The sequence below is a fragment of the Taurulus bubalis genome (assembly GCF_910589615.1).
Source record: "Taurulus bubalis genome assembly, chromosome: 3".
NCBI classification, from domain to species: domain Eukaryota; kingdom Metazoa; phylum Chordata; class Actinopteri; order Perciformes; family Cottidae; genus Taurulus; species Taurulus bubalis.
Genome location: NC_136591.1, coordinates 42,885,295 through 42,912,675, shown reverse-complemented (window position 1 = coordinate 42,912,675; position 27,381 = coordinate 42,885,295). Strand labels below are relative to the sequence as shown.

General features: G+C 41.1%; 1 protein-coding gene across 1 annotated transcript; it reads left to right on the top strand.

Moving 5' to 3' along the window:
- Positions 1–43: 43 nt before the first annotated feature.
- LOC306734542 (NLR family CARD domain-containing protein 3-like) lies at positions 44–22,462 on the top strand (the record flags this gene model as incomplete). The annotated part of the gene is given in 7 exon segments (XM_079215899.1): positions 44–124; positions 1,907–1,976; positions 3,603–3,653; positions 12,093–13,426; positions 13,430–13,896; positions 22,105–22,278; positions 22,384–22,462. Coding segments are annotated over 7 exon segments (2,256 nt in total).
- Positions 22,463–27,381: the final 4,919 nt, after the last annotated feature.

Here is a 27,381-nt window from a genome sequence, read left to right as displayed (position 1 = left end):
ATATTTCAGGGCAATACATTACTTTATTATACTTTTTAGCAGAATGGAGGAGGACCAGCAGAACCCAGACCAACGGAGCAAAACCAGGAGACCAGCAGCAGGCTGGTCCTCTGGAGGTGTTCAGGTCAGTGTTGGTGTCCCCTGAAGGACGTGAATACCAGAACACACACACACACACACACACACACACACACACACACACACACACACACACACACAGGAGGACGTGGTTATCAATCTATTAGTGTTATATGCAACCACTATTGATGTTATATACAACACTATTGATGTTATATAAAATCACTATTGATGTTATATACAACACTATTGATGTTATATACAACACTTGATGTTATATACAACACTATTTATGTTATATAAAATCACTATTGATGTTATATACAACACTATTGATGTTATATACAACACTATTGATGTTATATAAAATCACTATTGATGTTATATACAACCACTATTGATGTTATATACAACACTATTGATGTTGTATACAACACTATTGATGTTATGTTATATACAATCACTATTGATGTTATATACAACACTATTGATGTTATATACAACACTATTGATGTTACATACAACCACTATTGATGTTATATACAACACTATTGATGTTGTATACAACACTATTGATGTTATGTTATATACAATCACTATTGATGTTATATACAACACTATTGATGTTATATACAACACTATTGATGTTATGTTATATACAATCACTATTGATGTTATATACAACACTATTGATGTTATATACAACACTATTGATGTTATATACAACCACTATTGATGTTATATACAACACTATTGATGTTGTATACAACACTATTGATGTTATATACAACACTATTGATGTTGTATACAACACTATTGATGTTATATACAACACTATTGATGTTATATACAACACTATTGATGTTATATACAACACTATTGATGTTATATACAACACTATTGATGTTATATACAACACTATTGATGTTATATACAACACTATTGATGTTATATACAACACTATTGATGTTGTATACAACACTATTGATGTTATATACAACACTATTGATGTTGTATACAACACTATTGATGTTATATACAACCACTTGCTAGCCTCTCGCTAACAGCACGCTAGCCGTTTCCCAACCGCTCGCTTACCACTTGCTAACAGCTCGCTAACCGCTGCTTCATGTCGCAGCAGTAGAATTATAACATGTAGAACTTAACGGCCTCAATGTCGCCTCAATGTATGCTGGTCCTAAACCTGCTGACTCACTTTTAGCCCTCCGAGGCAAACTTGTATTTGTGATGTTGGGCTATATAAAATAAACTGAATTGAATATTTATAACCGCTGTGTTTCCTAAATTTTAAACCAACAAACAAAAAAGTATAGCAAACAACAGAAAAAAATGAAACTAAATGAATAAGTATCAAGAGAAAAGGAGATGTAAATCTAATCTGAATAATCAAACATCTGGAATAATGAAACAATATGAATACAATCAATAAACACTAAGAGCAAATAACAGCTCCTGTAAACTGGATGAGAATAAACCTGGTGGTGTCTTGTGTCTCAAGAAGCCTGATACTGTGTGTGTATAAATGCATGTGTATATATATGTATATAATTAATATGTATATAGGATAGATATATGCCGCTGAACCACAGTGACAAACTATCAGACTCTTTTTTGATCGTCAAGCTACTTTTTGACAAATGGATAAAAAAAATTAATTATTAAAGTTCCTTCCCCGTGTGGACAGAGCTGGTGATGCATGAGTCAAACTGGAACATGGAGGGTTTCTCTAAATGGTGTTCATAGTTTCAGATAACTCGATCCACCATGTCCTCTCACTGACTCTCTCCTTGTCTGTTTGTTGCTATAGAAACAGAGAAGGAAGGGACGTCTTCACCAGAGTGGTCACACTGGAGAGAAACCATACAGCTGTGACCAATGTGGGACAGCGTTCGCTGTTCGTAGTAACCTTAAACGCCACCAAAGCATTCACACTGGAGAGAAACCATTCAGTTGTGACCAATGTGACAAAGAGTTTACCATGAAAGGAAACATGGAAATCCACAGACGTGTTCACACTGGAGAGAAACCTTACTGGTGTGATCAATGTGGGAAAACTTTTGCTCAGAGTGGCTCCCTTAAATGTCACCAACGCATTCACACGGGCGAGAAACCATTCAGTTGTGACCAATGTGACAAAGAGTTTACCACTAAAGAAGGCATGGAATCCCACAGACGTCTTCACACTGGAGAGAAACCTTACTGGTGTGATCAATGTGGGAAAACCTTTGCTCATCGTAGCGGCTTTAAACTTCACCAACTTATTCACACAGGAGGGAAGTCTTTCAGCTGTGACCAATGTGAGAGACAAAGAGACAAAGCCGTACTGAAAGGATGGAGTCTAATCCAAGCCTCTTTTTGTTGATATCACCTCATATGTCCACGAGCTGCTTCTGTGTGTGCGCAAATTGAAAAACAATCCGGTGTTCATACCCAACCCAGGATCCTTAAATGAGAGACTAACGAAGAGGATCGAACCACCGGTGCTGCACCTGATGCCTTTAAACGGGTTTGACCGCAGTGCAAATGTTGTTCATGGAAAGATGAAAACAACAAATATGGACTTTGTTTCTTTTTTGTTCTGTTTTGTCTCTTTGTAGTTGTACTTGTATACTTCCTTTCTGTTCTTGGTTAAATAACTCGTGTTAAATGAAAGAAGTGATTTAACATATAACCTGTTGGATTCTATGTAAAACTTGAAAATAATTAAAGTTTTTTAAAATGCACTCTGGAAACTTGTTTAAATGAGTTTGTGTTTTATTCAGTCAATCATTACAGACAATACAATAAGTAAAGCCACAATCAATAGACAACAAAGAAAGACTGAAAAGGTTTAGCTAGAAGCATGAAGCTTAAATATTCATATCCTAAATTAGTATCAATTAAATCCGATAATTAATACGATTTAATATATATATTAATATATAAACATACATTTCATTCACAGTTGTAACCCTCAAAAATAGTTTTATAAACAATCCTTTTGTCCGTTCTTACATTCATGTTAGCGTTGTTCCATAACTGAACTCCTACAATAGAGATATTTCTTCTTTTACACTCATGTATTGAAAACAACCTTTGTACACAGTATTTGTATGCGTGTGTGTGTGTGTGTGTGTGTGTGTGTGTGTGTGTGTGTGTGTGTGTGTGTGTGTTAAGTAATGGGGTGAAACATGGTGGGAGGGAGTAACAAAACGTTTGTCTCACATTTCCAAAGAGAGAAGTGTAAACTTGACCTTCCTCATAGCCTCCACTACTATGTCATTTTATGTTTACACTGATTAAGGCGAGCAGAAGAAGTACAGAAAAGCACTTTCAAACATAACAGGAGGGTTAAGACGGGAAAGAAGACGCCTGAGTTCATGGACTGGAGACCAGGTGAAGTTTCATGGGGCGTCGTTGAGTTTTACATCTATGATTCATATTGATGCTTAAAGGACATCTCCACGTGTCGGCTGTGAAATGCCTCCAACATAAACTGTCACGTGTTTTCTTTGTGTGATCAGATGCAGTGAAAGCAGCCAACCTGCTGGTCTGCCCCTGCAGGCCAGGTGGAGGTACTGCACTGCCTTTGTGTCCAGAGTGAATGAGTTCAGCTGTAAAAATGGTTTAGAAATATGATCCACTTCTCATGTGTTACTTATTCGAAATCCTGTGAAATGTCAACTTTTGAGCTTTCTAACAATGCAGTTCTTTCAGATACATTAAATAGGTTTTATATGGTTTAGCATACGGAGCATAGGGCTTACATGTCCATGCATGGGTTCATACAAGAGGAAAGAGGAAATGAAAGCTACATACACACAATGCAAACGGTGCCTTCCTTTGCACGAGCTTCAATATATTGTCTGTGCTTGTCAAGGTTAAAATGATGTCATAGGTCAGGTTCCAGTTGTCAATGATAAAGGTAAATGATGTGGACGGTTTCTGGTGTTTTTTGACATGTCCTGTTTTAACATGCTGCCACATATTTGTTGTACGTGACAGAAAGCTTTGGTTTAACGGCAAGGAGTATTTTTCTAATCAAAATGATATAACTGTAGATTTCTAATAAAAACACTGTTTACTTTCTGATTCATGTAATCCATATATTTCAAAATAAATAATGATTGATATTATGGATTCCATGATGTATTTGATTATTTCAGTCACCCCCAACTGATTCAATAACACCACAAGTTGCACAATCGCTCACATTTCAGAACAACCCAGTGACTAATACATTAAATCAGCCCAGCAGGTTATTGACATATCAAAATACATTTCAGATGTTTGTCCCTGTGTGTCAAATAATGTCAGCTTTGGACTATAAGTAATGTATAATGCATGTTTTATTAGACGGGCATCATGGTTTTTCAACAGTAGCTGTCATGTGGGAAGGTAAAGGAAAGATTCACTGAGATGCAATCAATTAGAAATAGAACTTGTAGGACATTTACATATCTTTTCGGGGGCAATTTCTGCCCCCACCGACTGAAATCCAGGGGCATTTAAATAATAAACATACTTATTTAGGCTTACAGTATATGAACAAGTGTCATCAAATGGCAATAATAAGACTATTAGGCAGTATTCTACAGATTCAAAGTGTTTTCTTAGATTTTTTTTAACAAAAAAACAAACAGAAAACATAAATCAGACAATCATATTCAATGTTCTTATTTCTTTATGGTAATTTATTGTTATTACATTTTCTAAACCACTATTAACATTTAAAACTTTTTTCTTTCTTTTTTATAATTAAAAATTATATTTATTGATTTTATTGTTACCTTAATCAAGTTGTACCTACTAGAGGTGGGAATCACCGGAGGTCCCACGATTCGATTTTATCACGATACTGCAATATTTTGAGTATTGCGATGTATTCCCTTTTTTCCACCAAAAATTGTCTCAAAAGGAAAACTTTGTCAATATATTGTATCAAAGAAGATAAAGTTTTCAGTCTGTTCATCAGACAAATGTGACAAACTGACCAAAAATTCATACGTGTCTGCATAGTCACTTCATCATTACAGTCTGCATAGTCACTTCATCATTACAGTCTACATAGTCACTTCATCATTACAGTCTACATAGTCACTTCATCATTACAGTCTACATAGTCACTTCATCATTACAGTCTACATAGTCACTTCATCATTACAGTCTACATAGTCACTTCATCATTACAGTCTGCATAGTCACTTCATCATTACAGTCTACATAGTCACTTCATTACTACAGTCTATATAGTCACTTCATTATCACAGTCTAAATAGTCACTTCATCACTACAGTCTACATAGTCACTTCATCATTACAGTCTACATAGTCTCTTCATCATTACAGTCTACATAGTCACTTCATCATTACAGTCTACATAGTCACTTCATTATTACAGTCTAAATAGTCACTTCATCACTACAGTCTACATAGTCACTTCATCACTACAGTCTACATAGTCACTTCATCATTACAGTCTACATAGTCACTTCATCATTACAGTCTACATAGTCACTTCATCACTACAGTCTACATAGTCACTTCATCATTACAGTCTACATAGTCACTTCATCATTACAGTCTACATAGTCACTTCATCACTACAGTCTACATAGTCACTTCATCATTACAGTCTACATAGTCACTTCATTATTACAGTCTACATAGTCACTTCATCATTACAGTCCGCATAGTCACTTCATCATTACAGTCTACATAGTCACTTCATTACTACAGTCTATATAGTCACTTCATTATTACAGTCTACATAGTCACTTCATCACTACAGTCTACATAGTCACTTCATCATTACAGTCTACATAGTCACTTCATCATTACAGTCTACATAGTCACTTCATCATTACAGTCTGCATAGTCACTTCATCATTACAGTCTACATAGTCACTTCATTACTACAGTCTATATAGTCACTTCATTATTACAGTCTAAATAGTCACTTCATCACTACAGTCTACATAGTCACTTCATCATTACAGTCTACATAGTCACTTCATCATTACAGTCTACATAGTCACTTCATTACTACAGTCTACATAGTCACTTCATCATTACAGTCTACATAGTCACTTCATCATTACAGTCTGCATAGTCACTTCATCATTACAGTCTGTATAGTCACTTCATCATTACAGTCTACATAGTCACTTCATTACTACAGTCTATATAGTCACTTCATTATTACAGTCTACAGTCACTTCATCACTACAGTCTACATAGTCACTTCATCATTACAGTCCGCATAGTCACTTCATCATTGCAGTCTACATAGTCACTTCATCATTACAGTCTACATAGTCACTTCATCACTACAGTCTACATAGTCACTTCATCATTACAGTCTACATAGTCACTTCATTATTACAGTCTACATAGTCACTTCATCATTACAGTCCGCATAGTCACTTCATCATTACAGTCTACATAGTCACTTCATCACTACAGTCTATATAGTCACTTCATTACTACAGTCTACATAGTCACTTCATCACTACAGTCTACATAGTCACTTCATCATTACAGTCCGCATAGTCACTTCATCATTACAGTCTACATAGTCACTTCATCATTACAGTCTACATAGTCACTTCATCACTACAGTCTACATAGTCACTTCATCATTACAGTCTACATAGTCACTTCATTATTACAGTCTACATAGTCACTTCATCATTACAGTCCGCATAGTAACTTCATCATTACAGTCTACATAGTCACTTCATCACTACAGTCTATATAGTCACTTCATTACTACAGTCTACATAGTCACTTCATCATTACAGTCTACATAGTCACTTCATCATTACAGTCCGCATAGTCACTTCATCATTACAGTCTACATAGTCACTTCATCACTACAGTCTATATAGTCACTTCATTACTACAGTCTACATAGTCACTTCATTACTACAGTCTATATAGTCACTTCATCATTACAGTCTACATAGTCACTTCATCACTACAGTCTACATAGTCACTTCATCACTACAGTCTACATAGTCACTTCATCATTACAGTCTCCATAGTCACTTCATCATTACAGTCCGCATAGTCACTTCATCATTACAGTCTACATAGTCACTTCATCATTACAGTCTACATAGTCACTTCATCATTACAGTCTACATAGTCACTTCATCATTACAGTCTACATAGTCACTTCATCATTACAGTCTGCATAGTCACTTCATCATTACAGTCTACATAGTCACTTCATTACTACAGTCTATATAGTCACTTCATTATTACAGTCTACATAGTCACTTCATCACTACAGTCTACATAGTCACTTCATCATTACAGTCCGCATAGTCACTTCATCATTACAGTCTACATAGTCACTTCATCACTACAGTCTACATAGTCACTTCATCATTACAGTCCGCATAGTCACTTCATCATTACAGTCTACATAGTCACTTCATCACTACAGTCTACATAGTCACTTCATCATTACAGTCTACATAGTCACTTCATCATTACAGTCTGCATAGTCACTTCATCATTACAGTCTACATAGTCACTTCATTACTACAGTCTATATAGTCACTTCATTATTACAGTCTAAATAGTCACTTCATCACTACAGTCTACATAGTCACTTCATCATTACAGTCTACATAGTCACTTCATCATTACAGTCTACATAGTCACTTCATTACTACAGTCTACATAGTCACTTCATCATTACAGTCTACATAGTCACTTCATCATTACAGTCTGCATAGTCACTTCATCATTACAGTCTGTATAGTCACTTCATCATTACAGTCTACATAGTCACTTCATTACTACAGTCTATATAGTCACTTCATTATTACAGTCTACAGTCACTTCATCACTACAGTCTACATAGTCACTTCATCATTACAGTCCGCATAGTCACTTCATCATTGCAGTCTACATAGTCACTTCATCATTACAGTCTACATAGTCACTTCATCACTACAGTCTACATAGTCACTTCATCATTACAGTCTACATAGTCACTTCATTATTACAGTCTACATAGTCACTTCATCATTACAGTCCGCATAGTCACTTCATCATTACAGTCTACATAGTCACTTCATCACTACAGTCTATATAGTCACTTCATTACTACAGTCTACATAGTCACTTCATCACTACAGTCTACATAGTCACTTCATCATTACAGTCCGCATAGTCACTTCATCATTACAGTCTACATAGTCACTTCATCATTACAGTCTACATAGTCACTTCATCACTACAGTCTACATAGTCACTTCATCATTACAGTCTACATAGTCACTTCATTATTACAGTCTACATAGTCACTTCATCATTACAGTCCGCATAGTCACTTCATCATTACAGTCTACATAGTCACTTCATCACTACAGTCTATATAGTCACTTCATTACTACAGTCTACATAGTCACTTCATCATTACAGTCTACATAGTCACTTCATCATTACAGTCCGCATAGTCACTTCATCATTACAGTCTACATAGTCACTTCATCACTACAGTCTATATAGTCACTTCATTACTACAGTCTACATAGTCACTTCATTACTACAGTCTATATAGTCACTTCATCATTACAGTCTACATAGTCACTTCATCACTACAGTCTACATAGTCACTTCATCACTACAGTCTACATAGTCACTTCATCATTACAGTCTCCATAGTCACTTCATCATTACAGTCCGCATAGTCACTTCATCATTACAGTCTACATAGTCACTTCATCATTACAGTCTACATAGTCACTTCATCATTACAGTCTACATAGTCACTTCATCATTACAGTCTACATAGTCACTTCATCATTACAGTCTGCATAGTCACTTCATCATTACAGTCTACATAGTCACTTCATTACTACAGTCTATATAGTCACTTCATTATTACAGTCTACATAGTCACTTCATCACTACAGTCTACATAGTCACTTCATCATTACAGTCCGCATAGTCACTTCATCATTACAGTCTACATAGTCACTTCATCACTACAGTCTACATAGTCACTTCATCATTACAGTCCGCATAGTCACTTCATCATTACAGTCTACATAGTCACTTCATCACTACAGTCTATATAGTCACTTCATTACTACAGTCTACATAGTCACTTCATCATTACAGTCTACATAGTCACTTCATCATTACAGTCCGCATAGTCACTTCATCATTACAGTCTACATAGTCACTTCATCACTACAGTCTATATAGTCACTTCATTACTACAGTCTACATAGTCACTTCATCATTACAGTCTACATAGTCACTTCATCATTACAGTCCGCATAGTCACTTCATCATTACAGTCCGCATAGTCACTTCATCATTACAGTCTACATAGTCACTTCATCACTACAGTCTATATAGTCACTTCATTACTACAGTCTACATAGTCTCTTCATTATTACAGTCTACATAGTCACTTCATTACTACAGTCTATATAGTCACTTCATTATTACAGTCTACATAGTCACTTCATTACTACAGTCTATATAGTCACTTCATTATTACAGTCTACATAGTCACTTCATTACTACAGTCTATATAGTCACTTCATTATTACAGTCTACATAGTCACTTCATTATTACAGTCTACATAGTCACTTCATCATTACAGTCTACATAGTCACTTCATCATTACAGTCCGCATAGTCACTTCATCATTACAGTCTACATAGTCACTTCATCACTACAGTCTATATAGTCACTTCATTATTACAGTCTACATAGTCACTTCATCATTACAGTCTACATAGTCACTTCATCATTACAGTCTACATAGTCACTTCATTACTACAGTCTATATAGTCACTTCATTATTACAGTCTACATAGTCACTTCATCACTACAGTCTATATAGTCACTTCATCACTACAGTCTACATAGTCACTTCATCATTACAGTCTACATAGTCACTTCATCATTACAGTCTACATAGTCACTTCATCATTACAGTCTCCATAGTCACTTCATCATTACAGTCCGCATAGTCACTTCATCATTACAGTCTACATAGTCACTTCATCACTACAGTCTATATAGTCACTTCATTACTACAGTCTACATAGTCACTTCATCATTACAGTCTACATAGTCACTTCATCATTACAGTCTACATAGTCACTTCATCATTACAGTCCGCATAGTCACTTCATCATTACAGTCTACATAGTCACTTCATTACTACAGTCTATATAGTCACTTCATTATTACAGTCTACATAGTCACTCCATCACTACAGTCTACATAGTCACTTCATCACTACAGTCTACATAGTCACTTCATTACTGCAGTCTATATAGTCACTTCATTATTACAGTCTACATAGTCACTTCATCACTACAGTCTATATAGTCACTTCATTATTACAGTCTACATAGTCTCTTCATCACTACAGTCTACATAGTCACTTCATTACTACAGTCTACATAGTCACTTCATTATTACAGTCTATATAGTCACTTCATTATTACAGTCTACATAGTCACTTCATTATTACAGTCTACATAGTCACTTCATTATTACAGTCTACATAGTCACTTTATCACTACAGTCTATATAGTCACTTCATTATTACAGTCTACATAGTCACTTCATTATTGCAGTCTACATAGTCTCTTCATCACTACAGTCTACATAGTCACTTCATTATTATAGTCTACATAGTCTCTTCATCACTACAGTCTACATAGTCACTTCATTACTACAGTCTACATAGTCACTTCATTATTACAGTCTATATAGTCACTTCATTATTACAGTCTACATAGTCACTTCATTATTACAGTCTACATAGTCACTTCATTATTACAGTCTACATAGTCACTTCATCACTACAGTCTATATAGTCACTTCATTATTACAGTCTACATAGTCACTTCATTACTGCAGTCTATATAGTCACTTCATTATTACAGTCTACATAGTCACTTCATCACTACAGTCTACATAGTCACTTCATTATTACAGTCTACATAGTCACTTCATCACTACAGTCTACATAGAGTTCACAAAAACAGTGAAATATATGAATAAAGTGGTAGAAACATGTAAATAAATGTCTAAAACCAAAATTTGTATTATCGTTTTTTGAGTAGAAATGTGATCTGTCACACCTTTCACCAAAATGATAGAAATGTAACTGAGAAATGACTTCTTACTGCAGATAAAGCTTCATGTTGTGTGTGCAAATGAAAAATGACCATTACAACATTTTTTGTTTTCAAATAAAATGTGTATTATAATTTCAAAATATATATGTACACAATATACATTTCCAGAAATGTGTGTGTTTACAGAGCTCAGGTGTGTAGTTAGATGATGATTCTTTGTGAGTTTCTTGAGTGTTCAGGCAGCTCTCTAATGGAGGACCTTTACTGTGAAGGAGCTGCAGGAAGTGTTGACTTTGTTATGAACAAACTACAGACTAACACTAAATGTTTCATAAGAAAAGAAGCTCATTATTGTTTATGGAAGCAGGAGAGTTGAAATAAAAGAACATTTTCATTCCAGATTGAACTCTGAATTCAAACAGAAAAGTAACAACACTTTATCTGATCTCTGAACTTCTGAGCGTCTGCACTTTGGTCCACATCTGGATGTTTTCATCAACAACCAACAAATCATTTTAGTAATAAAGAAACGTCTCCACAGAAAGAGGAAGAGGAGTCCTGTTCCTGAGGAGGAGCTGATGTCCAGAACCAGAACCAGAACCAGAACCGGACTGCAGTCAGCCAGTGAGAGCAGCTCTGGACAAAGAAAGACTGTCCATTTCTCTGATGTCTTCATGTCCTGAAACAGGACTTATTGTTTTAATACAGGGACACAATAATGGAAATGCACAAAGACAAAAGGTCTCAGAAAAACACAGTTTAATACACATTGTTAGTGTTACAATAAATGTAAACATCACTTTGAAGTTATTTCTGACTTCAGGAAGTGATGACAATGTTCTAACTTTTCTTCTTCATATGTTCTCTCTTGTTTCTCTGGTTCAGCAGATCATGGTCTGCAGGAGGTTTTCGATGACCATAAGATCAGTCTGAAGGAGAGATGTGAACGTGTGACTGAAGGAAGTGGTGAAACAGGAAGTGGAACCCTCCTCAACAGGATCTACACTGAGCTCTACATCACAGAGGGACAGAGTGAAGAGGTTAATACCCAACATGAGGTGAGGCAGCTGGAGTCAGCCTCCAAGAAGAAGACCCTCCATGACACTCCCATCAAGTGCCACGACATCTTTAAAGCCTCAGCTGACCAGCAGAGACGCATCAGAGTAGTTCTGACCAACGGCGTCGCTGGCGTTGGAAAAACCTTCTCGGTGCAGAAGTTCACTCTGGACTGGGCCGAGGGTTTGGAAAACCAGGACGTGGGTCTGGTGGTTGTGCTTTCGTTCAGGGAGCTGAACTTGATCAGAGATGAGCGGTTCAGTCTTCTCAAGCTGCTCCATGTGTTCTATCCAACATTACAGAAGGTCCCAGCAGAGCAGCTCTCTGTCTGGAAGCTTCTGTTCATCCTTGATGGTCTGGATGAAATCAGACTTGCTTTGGACTTCATCAACAATGAGGTCGTGTGTGATGTCACACAGAAGGCATCGGTCAACGTGCTGCTGACGAACCTCATCATGGGGAACCTGCTGCCCTCGGCTCTCGTCTGGATAACTTCCAGACCTGCAGCAGCCAATCAGATCCCTCCTACTCGTGTTGACCGGCTGACAGAAGTACGAGGCTTCACCAACCCCCAGAAGGACGAGTACTTCAGGAGGAGGTTCAGTGATGAAGAGCAGTCCAGCAGAATCATCTCACACATCAAGACCTCCAGGAGCCTCCACATCATGTGTCTAATCCCAGTCTTCTGCTGGATCACTGCTACAGTTCTGGACCACATGTGGACCACAGACCAGAGAGGAGAGCTGCCCAAGACCCTGACCGACATGTACTCACACTTCCTGCTGGTCCAGACCAAGAGGAAGAGGCAAAAGTACCATGAGGGACATGAGACGAGTCCTCAGGAGCTGATGGAGGCTGACGGGGAAGTTCTTCTGAAGCTGGGGAGGCTGGCGTTTGAACATCTGGAGAAAGGAAGCATCATGTTCTACCAAGAAGACCTGGAGCAGTGTGGTCTTGATGTCACGGAGGCCTCGGTGTTCTCAGGAGTCTGTACAGAGATCTTCAGAAGAGAGAGTGTGATCTTCCAGAAAAACGTCTACTGCTTTGTTCATCTGAGTGTTCAAGAGTTTCTGGCTGCAGTCTACATGTTCCACTGTTTCACACACAAGAAGACGGAGGTACTGGAGGACTTCGTGAGAGAAGACGACAAGTATTCATCGCTGTGAGAATACAACCCTGATTCCTCCCTGGAGGACTTCCTGAGGAGAGTCATGGAAAAATCCCTCAAAAGTAGAAATGGCCACCTGGACCTGTTTGTCCGCTTCCTTCATGGCCTCTCTCTGGAGTCCAGAGGCCTGCTGGGTCAGACACACAACCGTCCAGAAACCATCCAGAGAGCCATCAACAACCTGAAGGAGATGAACAGTAAGAATATGTCTCCTGACAGAAGCATCAACATCTTCCACTGTCTGATGGAGATGAAGGAGCTCTCAGTCCATCAGGAGATCCAGGAGTTCATGAAGTCAGAGAACAGATCAGAAGAGATTCTCTCAGAGATCCAGTGCTCAGCTCTGTGCTACATGCTGCAAATGTCAGAGGAGGTTCTGGATGAGTTGAACCTGAAGAAGTACAATACATCATATGAGGGACGACGGAGACTGATTCCAGCTGTGAGGAACTGTAGAAAGGCTGAGTGAGTCCAGATGTGATTAACTTCATGAATCAGTGTAGATCAGTAGTTTAGTTCTTCTAACATAGAATAATAATATAATATCTGATCATTGATATTGATCTTTATAAACACACACACACACACACACACACACACACACACACACACACACACACACACACACACACACACACACACACATAAACATAAACACACACACACAAGGTTCAAGGTTCAAGATTTTTATTTGGCCATTTGTTTCTAGACCAACAGTCCAGACTCATTGGAATTTTTTTCGCAGGGCTCTCCGACTCCGAAGAAATAAAAATAAGAAGAAAACACACTAAACAGTAAAGAGAAAACATATAAAATATGAGAACACTATACAAAATATGCTGGTATCAGGTTGTACGTCAGTGTTTGTGCCTGAGCAGAGAGGGAGCTGCTGGAGTGAGTCTCTGATGATTTTCTCTGCTCTTTTCCTGCAGCGTTGCACATACATAGAGTCCATGGAGGGAAGTTTTGTCCCTGTGATCCTCTCTGCAGTCTTAATGACTCTTTAGAGCAGGGGTCTCAAACTCGCGGCCCGCGGGCCAATATTTTGTGGCCCTCTACTTGACATCAAAGTTCCGTGAAAAAACGGAGTAGAAAAAAGATTCTGATGCTGCTGGATGCACCAAAGTCTGGAGGTTCCGCCCACTTCTCCGTGTGATCATACTGCCTCTCATAGGAGCTCACAGCCAGAGGCATCTTTGGCAAGCTCCACTTTTCACCTGATTTGTTGATTCAGGTGTCCGTCGACATTTTGTGTGAAACTACCCAATGAACACTCAGGAAATCCCTAAGGACCCACCCACATACGCTGCAAAGATACACTGGTTTTTATTCAGACAGACAACACACTACCACCTGAGAAAAAAAACCTTGCAGTGTACTAAAAAAAACAACACTGGCCAGAGAGAGACTGCAGCTCTGCTCCGCTCAGCTGTGCGCTAGACACACGACCATGCGCTGGTTAAGAGTACACATACACACATACACACATACAGAGTACATAGTACACACATAGATGCAGAGTACATATGTTGTTCTTGTTCTGAAAACTGTTCTTGAAAAAACTAAACTGAAACATGCATATTGTGTAAACATTGTAAATAGTTTGTTTTTCTATAGAACATATTTTGACTCAAATATATAGTAAATATTTTGTTTGAAAACACAAACTGTTGTAATATTAATGTTTCATGTGCACACACCCCATGAAGCTTGATCTGTAGTATGAAGTCACTTCTCAGTCCTGAGTCTGTTGCAAATGGATCTTATTGACTTGCAGTGCAACAGAGATCTAAAAGCTAAATTCAGAGGCACAAGGAAAACCAGACATGATGGACCATTTCTGAGAGAATTGCCTCCATCCTTCCCTGAGCAGACAAAAGTGATCAGTCGGGTCATGTACCTTTTTGGAAGCATATATCTGTGAGAAACCTTTCACCACTATGAACTTTAATAAATGCAAGTACAGGTCCAGGCTTAGTGATGCCCATCTTGAAGCTGTACTCAGGGTTTCACTGTGACTTGGATCAGGGTTTCACTGTGACCTGGATCAGGGTTTCACTGTGACCTGGATCAGGGTTTCACTGTGACCTGGATCAGGGTTTCACTGTGACCTGGATCAGGGTTTCACTGTGACCTGGATCAGGGTTTCACTGTGACCTGGATCAGGGTTTCACTGTGACTTGGATCAGGGTTTCACTGTGACCTGGATCAGGGTTTCACTGTGACCTGGATCAGGGTTTCACTGTGACCTGGATCAGGGTTTCACTGTGACCTGGATCAAGGTTTCACTGTAACCTGGTTTAGGGTCAATGTGGCTCAGCTGTGTGAGCAGAAGCGCTGCCAGGTGTCTGGCAAGAAATAGAATGAAGTACAAATGTATTCAGGTTTTGCATTTGTTGGTTCGGTGCAGTTTCAATGAGTTATTTTAAAAAATAAAATATAATTGCACTGTTAAAAACTATTATAAAAATTTATAGAAACTGCTGGACGAAAATATGTTATGAATGTAAAAAAAAATACTGCGCTTTCTGTGTGGCCCTCCGGTGAGATCACAATACCAGCGGTGGCCCCAAGCCAAATTGAGTTTGAGACCCCTGCTTTAGAGCCTTCCTCTCTGTCTGTGTGGTGTTCCCATACCAGACAGTGATGCCTGCAGTGAGGATGCTCTCTATCAGTCCTCTGTAGTTCAGGGTGAGAGGGCGATGGTTCAGACCAGCTTTTCTGAGCAGCGTGATGAAGTAAAGACTTTGCTGGGCTTTTCTTCACTGTGGTGTTGAGAGTCCAGCTCAGGTCAGATGTAACCTGCAGTCCCAGGAATCTGTAGCTGTCGGCCCTCTCTACCTCAGTCCCTTTGACAAGAGGCTGTAGAGGGGGAGAATTCTTCCTGAAGTCCAGGATTATTTATTTGGTTGAGGATGAGGTCGTTCTCCTCTCCGTAGACCAGAGTGTTGTTTATCTGGGTCCTGTACCCTGACTCGTCGTCCCCCTTGATGAGCCCCGGGATGGTGGTGTCATCTGCGTATTTGATGAGGATGGTGTTGTCTTGGGTGGAGACACAGTCATGGGTGTACAGGGTGAAGAGTTTTGGCTCAGGCAGCAGCCCTGTGGGGATCCTGTGCTGACTGTGAGCTCAGCAGACACCCGTCTTCCCATTCTCACCACCTGTGGTCTTTCTGTCAGGAAGTCCAGAATCCAGTTGCAGGTGGGGGTTGGGACACCAAGGTCTGACAGCTTCTCTATCAGTTTGCCCGGGTGGATAGTGTTGAAGGCAGAGCTGTAGTCCAGGAAAAGCATCCTGGCATTCGTTCTGCTGCTCTCCAGGTGTTGTAGAGTGTGTGTAGAGCTGTTGCTAGCCTATCAGAGTGTGTGTCAGAGTGTGTGTAGAGCTGTTGCTACTCTATCAGAGTGTGTGTAGAGCTGTTGCTACCCTATCAGAGTGTGTGTCAGAGTGTGTGTAGAGCTGTTGCTACTCTATCAGAGTGTGTGTAGAGCTGTTGCTACTCTATCAGAGTGTGTGTCAGAGTGTGTGTAGAGCTGTTGCTACTCTATCAGAGTGTGTGTAGAGCTGTTGCTACTCTATCAGAGTGTGTGTAGAGCTGTTGCTACCCTATCAGAGTGTGTGTCAGAGTGTGTGTAGAGCTGTTGCTACTCTATCAGAGTGTGTGTAGAGCTGTTGCTACCCTATCAGAGTGTGTGTAGAGCTGTTGCTACTCTATCAGAGTGTGTGTCAGAGTGTGTGTAGAGCTGTTGCTACTCTATCAGAGTGTGTGTAGAGCTGTTGCTACCCTATCAGAGTGTGTGTAGAGCTGTTGCTACCCTATCAGAGTGTGTGTAGAGCTGTTGCTACCCTATCAGAGTGTGTGTCAGAGTGTGTGTAGAGCTGTTGCTACTCTATCAGAGTGTGTGTAGAGCTGTTGCTACCCTATCAGAGTGTGTGTAGAGCTGTTGCTACCCTATCAGAGTGTGTGTCAGAGTGTGTGTAGAGCTGTTGCTACCCTATCAGAGTGTGTGTCAGAGTGTGTGTAGAGCTGTTGCTACCCTATCAGAGTGTGTGTCAGAGTGTGTGTAGAGCTGTTGCTACTCTATCAGAGTGTGTGTAGAGCTGTTGCTACTCTATCAGAGTGTGTGTAGAGCTGTTGCTACCCTATCAGAGTGTGTGTAGAGCTGTTGCTACTCTATCAGAGTGTGTGTAGAGCTGTTGCTACTCTATCAGAGTGTGTGTAGAGCTGTTGCTACCTTATCAGAGTGTGTGTCAGAGTGTGTGTAGAGCTGTTGCTACTCTATCAGAGTGTGTGTAGAGCTGTTGCAACCCTATCAGAGTGTGTGTCAGAGTGTGTGTAGAGCTGTTGCTACTCTATCAGAGTGTGTGTAGAGCTGTTGCTACTCTATCAGAGTGTGTGTAGAGCTGTTGCTACTCTATCAGAGTGTGTGTCAGAGTGTGTGTAGAGCTGTTGCTACCCTGTCAGAGTGTGTGTCAGAGTGTGTGTAGAGCTGTTGCTACTCTATCAGAGTGTGTGTAGAGCTGTTGCTACTCTATCAGAGTGTGTGTCAGAGTGTGTGTAGAGCTGTTGCTACCCTATCAGAGTGTGTGTCAGAGTGTGTGTAGAGCTGTTGCTACTCTATCAGAGTGTGTGTAGAGCTGTTGCTACCCTATCAGAGTGTGTGTCAGAGTGTGTGTAGAGCTGTTGCTACTCTATCAGAGTGTGTGTAGAGCTGTTGCTACTCTATCAGAGTGTGTGTAGAGCTGTTGCTACCCTATCAGAGTGTGTGTAGAGCTGTTGCTACTCTATCAGAGTGTGTGTAGAGCTGTTGCTACTCTATCAGTGTGTGTAGAGCTGTTGCTACTCTATCAGAGTGTGTGTAGAGCTGTTGCTACTCTATCAGAGTGTGTGTAGAGCTGTTGCTACCCTATCAGAGTGTGTGTCAGAGTGTGTGTAGAGCTGTTGCTACTCTATCAGAGTGTGTGTAGAGCTGTTGCTACCCTATCAGAGTGTGTGTCAGAGTGTGTGTAGAGCTGTTGCTACTCTATCAGAGTGTGTGTAGAGCTGTTGCTACCCTATCAGAGTGTGTGTCAGAGTGTGTGTAGAGCTGTTGCTACTCTATCAGAGTGTGTGTAGAGCTGTTGCTACTCTATCAGTGTGTGTAGAGCTGTTGCTACTCTATCAGAGTGTGTGTAGAGCTGTTGCTACTCTATCAGAGTGTGTGTAGAGCTGTTGCTACCCTATCAGAGTGTGTGTCAGAGTGTGTGTAGAGCTGTTGCTACTCTATCAGAGTGTGTGTAGAGCTGTTGCTACCCTATCAGAGTGTGTGTCAGAGTGTGTGTAGATCTGTTGCTACTCTATCAGAGTGTGTGTAGAGCTGTTGCTACCCTATCAGAGTGTGTGTAGAGCTGTTGCTACCGCGTTGTCCACTGATCGGTTGGAGCGGTAGGCAAACTGGAGGGGCTCGATGTTGTCCGGGACTGTGTGGTTGATGTGTGTGAGGACTAGTTTTTCCAGGCACTTCGTGGCGACTGGTGTGAGTGCCACTGGCCTGAAGTCATTCAGGGTGTGTCTGGTCTTTCGGGGCCTGGTATGATGATGGAGGATTTGAAGATACAGGGGACTACAGCCTGGGATAGTGACAGGTTGAAGGTGTCAGTATACACACCAGCTAGCTGTTCCCCACAGGCCTTCAGGACTTTGGGAGGAACTCCACCGGATCCCACAGCCTTGTGGGGGTTCACCTTCTTCTAAGCCTTCAGTACCTGTGTGTGTCACTTGAACGACAATGTCAGTGGGGTCACAGGGGGTTTTGAGGGTGTGTCTGTGTTCAGCCTGTCGACCATGGCATAGAAGGTGTTGAGGCTGTCTGGCAGGGTGGCATCTCGGAGGTCTGTGGTTGTTGTGGTTTTCCTATAGTTAGTGACAGACTTGATTCCCTGCCACATACTGCGTGTGTTGTGGTTGAGTTAGTAGCCTTCAAGTTTTTGGGAGTGAGCCCTTTTTGCTGCTCTGATGGACTTCTGCAGCTCGTACCGGGCTCTCTTGTACTCCACTCTCTTGATCTCCTGACTTGAAGGCCTCCCGCCTTTTCCTGTTTCCTGTTTAATGTCCCCGTTAAACCAGGATTTTTGGTTGGGGACAGTCCTGGGAGGTGCACATATGGACGTGCACCAGCTGATGTAGTCACTCACAGTCCTTGTGTATTCATGGCGGTCGTTAGTGGCCTCTTTGAAAGTGCTCCAGTCTGTGGCCTCTAAGCAGCCCTGCAGGCCGTGGCCTCTAAGCAGCCCTGCAGTCTAGCCTGTTCCCCATCAGTCCAGGTGTTAAAGGTTCTGACTGTGACTGGCTTTGTTTTGAGTCTTTTGTTGTAAACTGGTTTGAGTCGGATTGCCAGGTGGTCAGACTTTCCAAAATGGGGTTTTGGTTCAGCTGAGAAGGCATTTCTGATGTTGCTGTAGCAGTGATCCAATGTATTAGATCCCCTTGTGGGGAAGGTCATGAACTGATGCAGTTTAGGCATGTTTTTTCGGAGATTGCAGTGATAAAAATCTCCCAGAATAATGACAGCAGCGTCAGGATAGTGTTTTCATGCTCACTGATCATGTCATGTAGCTCCTTCAGTGCAGCCTCCTCCTTGGCGGAGGGGGGGATATACACAACACTCACAATGATGCATTTCAGTTCTCTGGGCAGATGAAATGGCCATAGCCTCAAAGTCAGATATTCCACATGTTCAGAACAAGATTTTGATGATCTGCCAATCAGCTTGTAGCTCCGTCACTGCGAGCTAAACACTCAACGAAGTCACGACTGTTTGCCATCAGGACATCAGGACAGCAGAAAGTCTCTACATTTTTCGTCGCAAACTAAAAACACTGATTCTTGTTGTTCTGAGTTTGTACTCATGGTGGAATTGCACTTATTGTAAGTCGCTTTGGATAAAAGCGTCAGCTAAATGAAATGTAATGTAATGTCTTGTCGCAGTCCTCTCTGAAGACCGTGTAGCCGTCTGGTGTTATCGCCTCGTCGGGTGTTGTCTCCCCCAGCCAGGTTTCACAGAACACAGTATGGAGCAAACCTGAATGTCCTTCTGCGTGGAAATCAGAGCGTGGAGTTCGTCCATCTTACTATCCAGAGACTGAACGTTTGCAAACAGTATGATCGGGAGGGTTAGCCTTCCGTTGCTAATCAAGCGCCGGAGCCTTTGGTCTGATGTTCTCAGGAGAGCCCCCTGTCGCATCTCTTTCAAACTACTGTATTTATTCTAGTTTATCACCAAAATACATGTTACTGTAAACAAATCAATACAGCAGATTACTGTGATATGTTGAGGGGGATATTGTGTCTGTACACAAGTGATCATGTAGCTCCAGACTGAGAGCAGCAGCATGGTCTTCATCTGTGTGGACATCAACAGGTTATGAATGTTGTGCTGACATGTGATGATGTCTGTAGAATGCTGACATGATGATGATCCACAAGAACACAATGACAAAGAGAAAAGCTCCTTGATGAGGACATCGTTATGTTGAGCTACACATTTAAACCTCATCTGATAGATAGATAGATAGATAGATAGATAAGTAGATAGATAGATAGATAGATAGATAGATAGATAGATAGATAGATAGATAGATAGATAGATAGATAGATAGATAGATAGATAGATAGATAGATAGATAGATAGATAGATAGATAGATACTTTCTTAATCCCCGAGGGGAAATTTCTTGTCATAGTAGCTGATGGATTATGAATGATTCTGATCTTTATCCTTATTCTTTATTCAGATTGAGATGGTGCAGCTTGTCAGAGATCAGCTGTTCTTCTCTGGCCTCAGCTCTGAAGTCTGCAGGATTCAGGAGTGAAGCTGCTGTCTGCTGGACTGGAGAGTCCTCACTGTAGAATGAAGACTCTGAGGTCAGTTCACTGACTCTCTGTTACTATTATACATATTATATGTTTATTTAATAATTAAACTTATTTCATCTTAAAGAAAGTGTAGGAAATGTCCTGTTAGTTGTTAAAGTAAATTAATATTATAATGTTTGTTAATAGGTCATGTCTGAATTCAGAAGATCCTCTGAACTAATATTTATTTGAAATTGAAACGATTTACTTGTTGAGATATTTCTTTGTTTCTGTTCATTTAAATGTTTTTTTCACAAATATCTGATCCTTGATATTGATATTTATGAACACACACACACACACTGAAACACACACACACACAAACAAACAAACACAGAGGAACACACAAACACACACATAGAGGAACACACACATAAACACACACACACAGAAACACGCATACACAAAGAAGAACACACACACAGAAACACACTCACTGAAACACACACACGCACACACACACACACAAAAACACACACAAACAAACACACACACACGAATAGAGGAACACACAAATACACACACAAACACACACATAGAGGAACACACACAGAAACACACACACAGAGGAACACACACACATAAATACACACACATAAACCCACACACACACATAGAAGAACACACACACACAGAAACACACACACAAACACACATAGAGAAACACACAAACACAGAGGAACACACACACACATCGTCATGTTGAGCGACACATTTAAACCTCAACACATCTGATGGATTAAGAATGATTCTGATCTTCATCTTTATTCTATATACAGGTTCAGGGACTGCAGCTTGTCAGAGATCAGCTGTTCTTCTCTGATATCAGCTCTGAAGTCAAACCCCTCCAGTCTGAGAGAACTGGATCTGAGAGGAGACGACCTGAAGGATTCAGATGTGGAGCTGCTGTCTGCTGGACTGGAGAGTCCTCACTGGAGACTGGAGACTCTGAGGTCAGTAGAGGGTTGGAGTCGGTCCATGCTGGTTCCAGCAGGATTGAACTCAACACAGATTCAGTATTTCCTGTAAACCTGAAGACGTCTGTTGTTGTGTTCAAGTGTGCAGGAAATCACGCTGTTTACCAGCTGGCAGCATCTCCACATGTCCAGAGACAGAAGTCCTCACTCATCAGTCTGATCTGTTCTCTCAGTGGATTGTCTCTAAGGAGATGAGACATTCACATGCCACTGAGACTGTGGTTTTTATCAGCTCTGAACCCTCACAGCAGTGACTCCATCACTACAGTGAGCAGTGAACGCCTCTCTGTTTCTGCATTCGTGATGCGTTCAGGGCCCTCAGCTCTTTATGTCTACTGTCTACTTGTGAAAGCTGCAGAGGGAACAGACCTGATGTCCAGAGTGAAGGACTCAATCCTGCTGCTCTTTCTACTGGATGATGAAGGGAGTCTCTGAGACACTGATCCATCTCTTCTTCTTCTCTCCGCAGATGGAATGAGTCCACATTCATCTCTCTGTTCCTCTGGACCTGATCAGGGGATCCTCAGTGGATCTGGACTCCAGCAGGACCTGGACTTAGTTTAGTCCTTTGGTTCCTTCATGTGTTCTGACCCTAAAGTGTCAGATGAGTTGTGTTCATGACATCATCGCAGTAGATAAACACATGTAAATGCTCCTGCTTTGCTTCCTGCTGCAGCGTCTCCCTGTGGATGGATGGAGTTCTGCACCTCATGTAATCATATTCCTCACTAACAGTGGGAGTTGATATCATGTATAAAGTGACCGTATTACCGCCAGGACCCCAGCTGGGTTCACTTTAGTTTTAATGTTCGAACAGGGGGAGACGATTCACTCACATGCCATAAAACTATTAAATGTTCAGGTTCTGTATCATGAGGTTTTTATGTCTTTGTGTTCAACGTGTTTTCCTTCTGGAACAATAAAGTTAAATGTAAAATGTATCTCCTATTTAAGCGCGAATTACAATTAGTTAAATGAATGTAAAATAACGGGGAAAATGCATAATTACAGTTTATTGAGTTATTATTGACAGATCACTAGAGGGGCGTGTTATCAACCAGAGGGGCGTGATATCAACTATAGGGCGTGGTATCAACTATAGGGCGTGGTATCAACTATAGGGGCGTGGTATCACTAGAGGGGGGCGTGGTATCAACCAGAGGGGCGTGGTATCACTAGAGAGGCGTGGTATCAACTATAGGGGCGTGGTATCACTAGAGGGGCGTGGTATCACCCAGAGAGGCGTGGTATCGCTAGAGAGGCGTGGTATCAACTATAGGGACGTGGTATCACCCAGAGAGGCGTGGTATCACCCAGAGAGGCGTGGTATCGCTAGAGAGGCGTGGTATCGCTAGAGAGGCGTGGTATCAACTATAGGGACGTGGTATCACCCAGAGAGGCGTGGTATCACTAGAGGGGCGTGGCATCAACTATAGGGGCGTGGTATCACCCAGAGAGGCGTGGTATCACTAGAGGGGCGTGGTATCAACTAGAGGGGCGTGGTATCAACCAGAGAGGCGTGGTATCAACCAGAGGGGCGTGTTATCAACCAGAGAGGCGTGGTATCAACTATAGGGGCGTGGTATCAACCAGAGAGGCATGGTATCACTAGAGGGGCGTGGTATCAACCAGAGAGGCGTGGTATCAACTATAGGGGCGTGGTATCAACCAGACAGGCGTGGTATCCCTAGAGAGGCGTGGTATCACTTAAGGGGCGTGGGATCAACCAGAGAGACGTGGTATCAACCAGAGAGGCGTGGTATCACTAGAGAGGCGTGGTATCAACCAGAGAGGCGTGGTATCACTAGAGAGGCGTGGTATCAACCAGAGAGGCGTGGTATCACTAGAGAGGCGTGGTATCACTAAAGGGGCGTGGTATCACTAGAGAGGCGTGGTATCAACCAGAGAGGCGTGGTATCACTAGAGAGGCGTGGTATCAACCAGAGAGTCGTGGTATCCCTAGAGAGGCGTGGTATCAACCAGAGAGTCGTGGTATCCCTAGAGAGGCGTGGTATCACTAAAGGGGCGTGGTATCAACCAGAGAGGCGTGGTATCACTAGAGAGGCGTGATATCACTTGAGGTGCGTGGTATCACTAGAGGGGTGTGGTATCAACCAGAGAGGCGTGGTATCAACTAGAGGGGTGTGGTACCACGAGAATTATGACTCAATACTTCCTATACAGCATATTCACGATTGGCAGGAAACAAAATTGACGCCAGTGACAAAGTTATGTTTAGCGAGCTGTTTTAGACAATACTTACTACAATACTACATACTACAATAGCAGTATAAGAGCAATAAACTATGCATATAAAATGTCACATGAGAACATCCTACTGGCAAGTTCATCAGCTCAGAACAAAACAAAGCAGTGATCGGAGCAGAAGGGGAGGAGCCAGCAGGAAACAGCTGCTGGGCTCTGAAAGCTCTTCAAACTGATGCCTTGTGGAAGCGTTACATGCACATACACGTACATACATGTACATACACATATATAGTACATGATACATACGCGTATACAGTACATATATCCTCATAAGTATATATGTGTTCGTATACTTCTACCAGCAGGCACATTTAAATAAATATAATCTGATGATGAGGCACTTAAAATTTGCCGATTCATTTACACCGACGCATTTAGCTTGATATTTTGCGATGCTCATGTCTCACAACGGGGGCGGTGTTAAGCTGCATTCACAGCAAAAACGTTGCCAATATTCACTTTCGTTTTGCTGTGAATGCAGCTTTAGACTTTGCCATGATTAAGGACTTGACTTCCTCATATGCGTTCATGATCATTTACGCGCATTTATCCAGATGACTGACGTCTGGTTAGAATTAATGAGACCGTTTTCACCCTGTAGACCCTCACACCCTGCAGACCCTCACTCCCTGTAGACCCTCACACCCTGTAGACCCTCACACCCTGCAGACCCTCACACCCTGTAGACCCTCACACCCTGCAGACCCTCACACCCTGCAGACCCTCACACCCTGCAGACACTCACACCCTGTAGACCCTCACACCCTGTAGACCCTCACACCATGTAGACCCTCACACCCTGCAGACACTCACACCCTGTAGACCCTCACACCCTGTAGACCCTCACACCCTGTAGACTCTCACACCCTGTAGACCCTCACACCATGTAGACCCTCACACCCTGCAGACCCTCACACCCTGTAGACCCTCACACCCTGTAGACCCTCACACCCTGCAGACCCTCACACCATGTAGACTCTCACACCCTGCAGACCCTCACACCCTGTAGACCCTCACACCATGTAGACCCTCACACCCTATAGACACTACAGAGCTCTGTAAGCCAAAACCAGCAGACACTCCTCCATCTGCACTTTTTTTGGTACTGTTGTCTTTAATGTCTTTTTGTGTGTCTTTTATATATTTATCTTGTTTATTGTATATTGTGTGTACGTATGAAGAGCAAAGTGAAACCAGAGTCAAATGTATGCGTGAACTTATTTGGCCATTAAAGCTGATTCTGATTCTGAGTTCAGTAGTAGTACTTAACAGTGAGTACTAGAATAGTGCATGTTGTTTCCCTCCTGACCTCCAGGGGGCGACGGTCTCTTTCGTTACACGAAAACACGTGACCGGAAGTAAGCGACCCGGAAGTGAAGTTTCATTGTGATCTCGGACTGCCGGCGGGAAGCGGCTGCGTTAGCTCACAAGCTTCGTTCTGTTTGGTGTCGGAAAGAGCAGAAAACACTCAGGTGACGTTTATGAAGTACTATAATAATATAATATTATATGATATGATATTAACTCCTCAGTGACGTTTCTTCTTCACGGACTCAAGCGGAAGCGAGTTTTAGCTCCTTTAGCTCGTTAGCTAAGTAGCTAGTTAGCCTCCGCTAGCTAACTGCTAGCTGAGACTCATCTCACTTTAATGTTTGTTTCTGTTTTGACTTCGTTTACAGCCTGCGAGAATAGAACGTGTATTGTATTGTGGACCCGACGGTCAAACGGTTCTATGCATATTTGTGGTTTCAGAGAGTTTGTTTTAAAAGTCAACGCTCATGGAGCAGAAGCTAACATGCTAATTACAGCTGTGCTCCTGTGTGTCTACGTCACATAATACCACAGGTACCATGTAGTACTTTATACTGTACTACACCTCAGAGGTACTATGTAGTACTTTATACTGTACTACACCTCAGAGGTACTATGTAGTACTTTATACTGTACTACACCTCAGAGGTACCATGTAGTACTGTGTACTGTACTACGTCTCAGAGGTACTATGTAGTACTTTATACTGTACTACGTCTCAGAGGTACATATAGTACTTTATACTGTACTACGTCTCAGAGGTACTATGTAGTACTTTATACTGTACTACGTCTCAGAGGTACTATGTAGTACTTTATACTGTACTACGTCTCAGAGGTACATATAGTACTTTATACTGTACTACGTCTCAGAGGTACATATAGTACTTTATACTGTACTACGTCTCAGAGGTACTATGTAGTACTTTATACTGTACTACGTCTCAGAGGTACTATGTAGTACTTTATACTGTACTACGTCTCAGAGGTACATATAGTACTTTATACTGTACTACGTCTCAGAGGTACATATAGTACTTTATACTGTACTACGTCTCAGAGGTACATATAGTACTTCATACTGTACTACACCTCAGAGGTACATATAGTACTTCATACTGTACTACACCTCAGTGGTACATATAGTACTTCATACTGTACTACACCTCAGTGGTACATATAGTACTTCATACTGTACTACACCTCAGTGGTACATATAGTACTTCATACTGTACTACACCTCAGAGGTACATATAGTACTTCATACTGTACTACACCTCAGTGGTACATATAGTACTTCATACTGTACTACACCTCAGTGGTACATATAGTACTTCATACTGTACTACACCTCAGAGGTACATATAGTACTTCATACTGTACTACACCTCAGAGGTACATATAGTACTTCATACTGTACTACACCTCAGAAGTACCTTTTACTCCAGGACTGAGTACTTTTACTGAAGGAGTTCTTCACTGCTGCTCAGATTCACTTGTT